At 40.7% G+C, this 7,153-nt stretch overlaps 1 protein-coding gene and 1 pseudogene across 1 annotated transcript; both read right to left on the reverse strand.

Moving 5' to 3' along the window:
- Nucleotides 1-818: 818 nt before the first annotated feature.
- Nucleotides 819-4,161, reverse strand: LOC110533172 (lecithin retinol acyltransferase-like; annotated as a pseudogene).
- A 653-nt stretch (nucleotides 4,162-4,814) lies between these two features.
- Nucleotides 4,815-6,772, reverse strand: LOC149980133 (lecithin retinol acyltransferase-like). Its single transcript, XM_021619280.3, has 2 exons — nucleotides 6,152-6,772; nucleotides 4,815-5,586 (listed from the first exon to the last, which is right to left on the reverse strand). The coding sequence occupies exons 1-2, from the start codon at nucleotides 6,707-6,709 to the stop codon at nucleotides 5,434-5,436; spliced, it is 711 nt and encodes a 236-aa protein (XP_021474955.2). The 5' UTR covers nucleotides 6,710-6,772; the 3' UTR covers nucleotides 4,815-5,433.
- Nucleotides 6,773-7,153: the final 381 nt, after the last annotated feature.

The following is a 7,153-nucleotide window of genomic DNA, read 5'->3' on the forward strand; positions in this document are numbered from 1 at the left end:
GCATATGAATTTAGTTGAAAGGCATAGGTCAGTACATTCACCCTGTCAGAGTATGGCATTAACAGTGTCAAAAAATTGCACCTTGTCCATCCTGTCACAATGTCATTATTGTCTGTATAATTTTGAGCATCAAGGCCATGATGTCCATTATATACTATCAAAACAATGCCTTTATCAGGAACAACAATTTAAAAAAAGAATAATAATATTGCTGTCCATTTATAGACTGTTATACACAGATGGAAATGTATATACCAGATGTATACACCAGATGTGTAGGATGTGTACTCTTCTTTTGTAATGCGTCTGTGTGTGGCTGGTGTAGATGAGTCAGGCGCAGGACAGCAGATGTGAGTAATGTACGCAATTTTACTCAACAATAATCACAACACACCTCAAATATATCCAAGGCCACAATAATGGACCGCAATAGAATAAACCAACATGGGGGAACAGAGGGTAAATAATGAACAAGTAATTGGGGGATTAAAACCAGGTGTGTAAGACAAGGACAAAACAAATGGAAAATGAAAAGTGGATTGGCCGCCGAACGCCGCCCGAACAAGGAGAGGCAACGACTTCGGCGCAAGTCGTGACACCTTTAAACGGTCAAAACTTTAAACTAATAAAATAGCGCACGTTGAAGAAGAATAAAACGACTATCACCACAAACGTGACATTTCCCATAATGCTTTTTTTTTTTTTAAATGTCATGTACAATGATAATGCAGTGATACTGATAGTGGGACACCGTTTAAGCATTCCATATTCCGCAGTCATTTCAACCAGTGTCTTTGTATTGTCATGGCCATTTTGTTTTACGATGCCATCCTGATGGTGAAGGGGACGAGCAGGGTGGTACTGTGTTTAGCAGCGTTACGGAGCCCAGGTACAACACGGTGCCCGTTCCACACAGAGCTGTGAGGTAGGCGTTCATCCTGTTGCAGATGATCTTCCTCACTGTCAAACAGAACTGCAGGGAAGAGGATGAAACAAGAGTAAGCATCCTTTGCATCTTTTTTTTTTTTATCCACCTGATGAATAAAAGCTTGCGAAATCTTAACGTCGTGTTAACGTCGAGTGAACGAGAGGAGGGCTTCTTTGCCTTTTTTTTTGTCTTTGAAAGCCTTTGAAAGTCTTTGTTTGATTCAATTGGGGCCTTTGATAGTCTAATGGCTAATCGTTATTGTTAATTGTATTTATTTATTCATCCATGTCCATTTGTGACCATTGAGATGCAAATCTCTTTTTAAAGGAGTTCTGGCCAAGATGCAGCATCCCAATTCACACATACAAATGAAGTACAATGACGATGCAACAGTTAATGAAACAGCGTGAGATGTCTTAATGTGACAAGAACATTGTGATTCAACCATAACTACCTCTATTCTATAAAGTACTGTGTAGCAGTGGTTCCTATCCGGGGCTACTGGCATTCCATCCTGAAGTGTTTGTCATTACTTTGATTTATATTACAAAGCATTTCTTATTTAAAATGAGGACTTCCTGTGTCTACATTAAAGGGGCAATCTGGGATTCCAACAACAGCAAAGTGGGTACCCCTCCACTGTTTTGGTAAACAGCCGCAGCCAAACAGCGATGCCTTTAATGCATTAACACTAGATGGTGCTGCTCACCAGTGCATTACGGTCCAACTCGACAAGTCTGTGGACTTGTCCCAATTCTCTACTTGCACACGTTCTCTCATGGATTTAACCAATGTTAGTAACTCCCTCCCTCCGCCACTGCTTACACCAATCAGATGCTTTTGAATGCATTGATGGGGGTGTGCAAGTGCACACTTTTGGAGAGGGGTAGAGAATCGGGATGCAGCTTTTAAGTTCACATTTCGTTGGCCTAAAAGCAATCTATCCACAGCAAAACACAATCATCTGACCTTTTCAGAGAAATGTACACCCTTTTAACCGCTCTCATCATACTGTACATTGCATCAGTCTGCAGTATTCCAACATTGATTGGCTATTGTCTGAGCTAGGGGTGATCCCAGCATGTCTAGACTAGACGTTGGTACCAGCACACCTGTGTCGTGTTCAGATAGAAATGCCATGATTAGAGCTTACCCCGATTCTTTACTTACATGCCAGAGAGGTTGCATGTCTGTTCTACCCAATATATTTCTGAGCGTTCCACAACACTGTGCCCTGCTGAACTCAGACCAGGATCCGTATTCATAAGAGTGATTAGGTGTGCTGATCTATTACCAGCTTTGACTTTTAGATTCTAACGAATGGATAGCAGGGATCTGATTACGGCGTAAGACTAAGTAAGTCTGAGACGCTTTTTAAATGTGGTGCCTGATGACACTCACTAATTATCCTCCAGAGATTTTGAGGAGCCTGTCCGTGAATCATGAACCGTTGATCATTTGAACCAGGCGTTTTACTGCTGGGCTGGAACAAATGAGCCACCTCCGGTGTATGCCAACTGCCGCCATCTGAAGTACTCAAAAGTAGGCTGCTATAAACAAGAGACGTTGTAAATCCGTTCTCAAAAACCAAAGGAGTTGAGCAACTAAGCCGCTATTTCCCTGTAGTTTTCAACACAGTCAGTCGATGTCAGCGTGAAACAGCACTTTTACTTGAAAGACCGAAACATATCTGACAGTTGAAGAAAGGTTTCATCCTATGCGTTTCCATTTTGACCTATGTTCCGATTTGGCACGTGGGGTGACGGAGGGTCAATTTAACGACAGGACATGATAGTCCCATAATCTGTGTTTTTGTTTCATAAAATCCATTGAAATATCTGGCATATTTCCCACGTAACTCTTTCAGAAAAATATCCCTCCAGTGTGACCTTTTGACCCAATGACATAGGTGACTGGATATATAGACACACTTTTGTGGCTACAATTACATGTACCATGTAATTGTGTACTTCCGATAGTTTGAAGACTAAATATGCTCTGAGCTAAAGCAGATTCCTTCCAATAAACATGTATTGTGTAGCCTAACGCTCTAACAGCAAAGCAATGCACTACTGCAAGTTTTTGCTTCCCCAGCGTATTTATCGGCAGCAATTCACTTTAACATGTCTCAGTAGGTTCTTCACTCAGTAGTATATTGTTAGGTTAGATTACTCGTTGGTTATTACTGCATTGTCGGAACCAGAAGCACAAGCATTTCGCTACACTCGCATTAAGATCTGCAAACCATGTGTATGTGACCAATACAATTTGATTTGATATACGAATAATATTACAATAAGTTTGTCTGACCGTAATTTGAACCAGCAGTAACTCTGACTTGCCTAAGTTAAATAGAGGTTAAATAAAAAAACTACTCCCACCATTGGTTCATTGCCCTGGGTATTATGTAACACCAAGTACAACAGTGTACTATTGGCTCATGGTCTCCAATGTTATTCCTACAATCTCATTGAGTACCCCCAGCCATTCTACTGATCTAATCCAGTCCTAGTCCGGCACACAACTATTATAGGGCTTGATGATTGACAGGGTGAGTCAGGTGTGCTAAAACTGGGAGAGGTCAAGTCAGTGAACTGAAAGTTGAGGGGACGTTTGGTAATCCCATTTGTCTAAAGTGACACCCTCCTTTACAGTGCCCTGGGGGGGGGGGGGGGCACTGAGAATTTGCAGTGACTGATCTTAGTCGTCCGGGAAATCACCATAGATTTTCCGATCACATACTAACCACAAAACGTGTCAGAACAGCGCCCTTTGACAAAGGAGAACCCCATACTCCACCAGGTTATGGAGCCCATGAGCTTCTCTGCCCTCCTGGCCACCTCGTCCCCTTCCAGGGGGGGGGGGGGGGCTGGCTGCACAGCTTGTCCATGTGGTTGACCAGGATCTCCGAGCCATACGCAAAATCCGCCAACGAGTCACCCTGGCGCTCGCCGACTTGGCGATCATCCCTAGAATCAGCCAGTTGTTGGTCACCGTCTTGCTGATGGCACCCTTGTTCTCGGTGAAGACCGGAAGGATGTCCGGGATGAAGTGGGCCACCCGGTTGTTGCCCAGGTAGATGCCAAAATGGGTGAAGAGAGTTCTAGGAATCTCCAAAAAGGTTGCCACGCTTGTACAGGGACGGGTCATACTTAGAGTCTTTGAGCCTTGTCCTCTTCGTCCACTTTAGAAGCGATGAAGAAGCGGATGAGGAGTTGGAGAAAGGGAACCATGGTGGCAGAACTAAACTATGGTTTGACACCTGGCCGTTTTATCGAGGCTAAGGGTCTGGGAGGAGCCAAGCACGTGGGATTAGAGGTTTCTCAACGTTGCAGTGCAATTTTGACAGAAATAGAAGAGCTTTCCACTAATCGTGTGGTTTCAAGGGCGGCTTAATTTCACAACCGGGAGGGTTTCATCAGGGGGAAATGTTCCCGTTATGTGGCTTTCATTGGCAAATCAGAATAACAACCCCTCAGTTTAAAAGGTCAGAAATATCTTATTGCCTGAATAAACAGTCAGGTTGAGATGTATAATGCTGACTCACTCTTGATATGTCTGGAACTGTGAATACCCCGTACAGTAGAAAGAAAATAATAATGTATAGTCATTACTCAGCAATATTATCCAGAGAATGTGTGTATTTTATGAATGTAGCCTTTGCGTAAATTGACCCTATATGATTAAATATTTGGGTTTGGAAATATATTGGGTTTTTTATGTGGCCAATCATGTCAATAACATGATCATTTGAAAATGCTGTGGGTGGTATTGACAGAGATTCAATGTGAGTATTAAGATGCACTGTGATTGCATGGACCTAACTGTGTGGGAAAATGCTTTGTTAATTAACATATTTCCTGGAACCAGACCAAAACAAACCAAATGACAACTTCCAATATCTTTATTAACATTTCTGATATTTACAATGTATTTGATTGAAAACGAAATGATCTGCTCTCAAAACACACAAGTATTGTATTAATCAGCGTAGTACTCTTAGAGTTTCAAACTGTATCTATTCCAAAAATTATACAAGAGTATCATCATTGAAGAAAATAAATTATTTACAGATTAGACGACAGTGACTTACACAGTAAGGTAGAAAGTGCGCCTTGGCCAATCTTTTGGGGGAAATATGGATAATACATTGTTCACAGAGGGATCATATGGCCTTTATAAAGGCTATATAATGCCTTAATGGCCTACATACAATACAGTAAGTGTTGACTTGAACACTCACATGTAAAATTGCTAGGCCTGCAACCACATTGCCCTGTGTTTACTTTTGGCTGGCAAGGATCAACTCAAAAGTGAATGGATGCTAGCGCTTGCTGTAACAATCGACTATTATATGACGTTCCACTATAGGCCTATACCAAAGTCAAATGAGTTGGGAGGTGCCAATTAATGTCATCACAAGGACCAATGAAAAGACACCATCCCAAATAGTTTCTATTGAAATGTCCATATAGGAGTGTTTGAAGGCTTTGAACATTGGCTTCTCAGCCGGCCATCCACAGAGTGAAAGGGATGAGGATTGTGGGTAACGTAGTTGAAGGCGCCAGGCCAAAGCAGATGATGTAGATAATTCCCAGGAGAACACTGAGAAAGACACTCCTCTGGTCTCGGATGATTGATTTCAGGAACTCACAAAACTGCAAAGAAAGGAGATAAATATTTAATACCCATTTAGGATTTTTATGAACAATTCCTTTTAGGCATATTTCATGTATTTATGTTATAAATCTAAACTTGCATGAATTATGGAAGAAAAGAGAGAAGAAGACCTTGGATGCAACAACACCAAAACAACAAACCAAAGCCCAAATACCCGTATTTTCAGTAACACTGAATAAAACACAATGTTTCTGAATATAGTTGCCTATTCAATTAACCATGGCATAACATAATTTAAAATGGAGATGCATTGTCATGAATATAAATACAAAATATGGGATGGAAATATCAAAGGTTGAAGATGCTTGAATCAACAATTCAATCCGATGCATTTGTAATAATTTTAATCTAAATGCAAATCTCTGAAAACATTATCTATGCCATAATCTAAAGATTACAGTCCTCGCTGTGATACAGGTCATGCATAGGCAAAATATTTTAAGAAGACACTACATTATCTCCTGTAGCGTAAAAGTTAACGGGTCAGAATTATGCACAACGTAATTGTATTGAAAATAAATAGGAAAAGGAAAATAAAATTACCATTTCCGTTTGCTGACTTTTTGCTGAACCGTATCTGCAGTATGTAACAAAATGTTCGCAGTTATTCCATAGTAAACTGTAAGGGATGGCGCCGACGAGTTGTTCTGCCCTCTCGGCAACCTCTTCATTTGGGAACGGTTGTTGCGCCTTGCATTTTCTATCCATATGATTCACCAATATGTTTGAGCCATATACAAAGTCATCCAAGGTGTCCACGCGCACCGTGGCACACTTGTACAAGCAACCCATGATGAGTCTCTTATTTGTGATAACTTTTTTGATTATCATCTTATCATTGGTTAGCACGGGCATGATATCTGGGATCAGATGAGCGACTTTGTTGTCACCCAAGTAGATACCGAAGTGCGTGAACAAAGTCCTCGGCACCTCCAAAAGGTCCCCTCTCTGGAGAGACAACGGCGCGACTGTATGACTATATGTCGTGCGCTCTGTGCATCCCGCCCCTTTGCGTTTCCCATCCGTCCATTTAAACTCAAAAAGTTTGAAGTTCGAGAGAAGGGATAGCTTTTCGACGAGAAATGTCAACGAGTAGAGCATGGTGAAAGTTCCTGTCCAAAGTTTTCTGAGAGTTGTCTGGGAGAAGTGGGTTTATATGCGCACTAGGAGGGGACTAGTGCAGCTTAAAGGTAAACCCAGAAGACACGATTGGCCACAAAGGACATTCCCATGGTGCACTTATGGCGTTTTTTCTTTAGTCTACAGAAAATGCCATATTGTTTACTTTACTTTAAATCATTTATTTATGCTTAAGGTGTAAGTTCATTTATATAATTTAAGTTCACAACCATTACATTTGTAGGATATATAAATAAAATATTATATTATAAGCCTATAATTACAGGCTCATTGGAATCATATTGAACAAATACATTCGATTTTGTTATTTACAATTTTATAATCAGAAACGCAGATTTTTTAAATAAAAAAAATGATGACCGTGTGCCTAGATTATTGAAATTATTTAACTTTATTATTTTATTA

This window comes from Oncorhynchus mykiss, chromosome 10 (genome assembly GCF_057628025.1).
Source record: "Oncorhynchus mykiss isolate SJ-2025 chromosome 10, ASM5762802v1, whole genome shotgun sequence".
NCBI classification, from domain to species: domain Eukaryota; kingdom Metazoa; phylum Chordata; class Actinopteri; order Salmoniformes; family Salmonidae; genus Oncorhynchus; species Oncorhynchus mykiss.

Bases quoted from the DNA above. Each gene is read 5' to 3' on its own strand.
- LOC149980133 (XM_021619280.3), bottom strand. From the start codon at position 6,709: ATGCTCTACTCGTTGACATTTCTCGTCGAAAAGCTATCCCTTCTCTCG. The intron at 5,587-6,151 runs GTAATTTTATTT...CTTTCTTTGCAG, and splicing joins AAAGTCAGCAAACGGAAATG to TTTTGTGAGTTCCTGAAATC.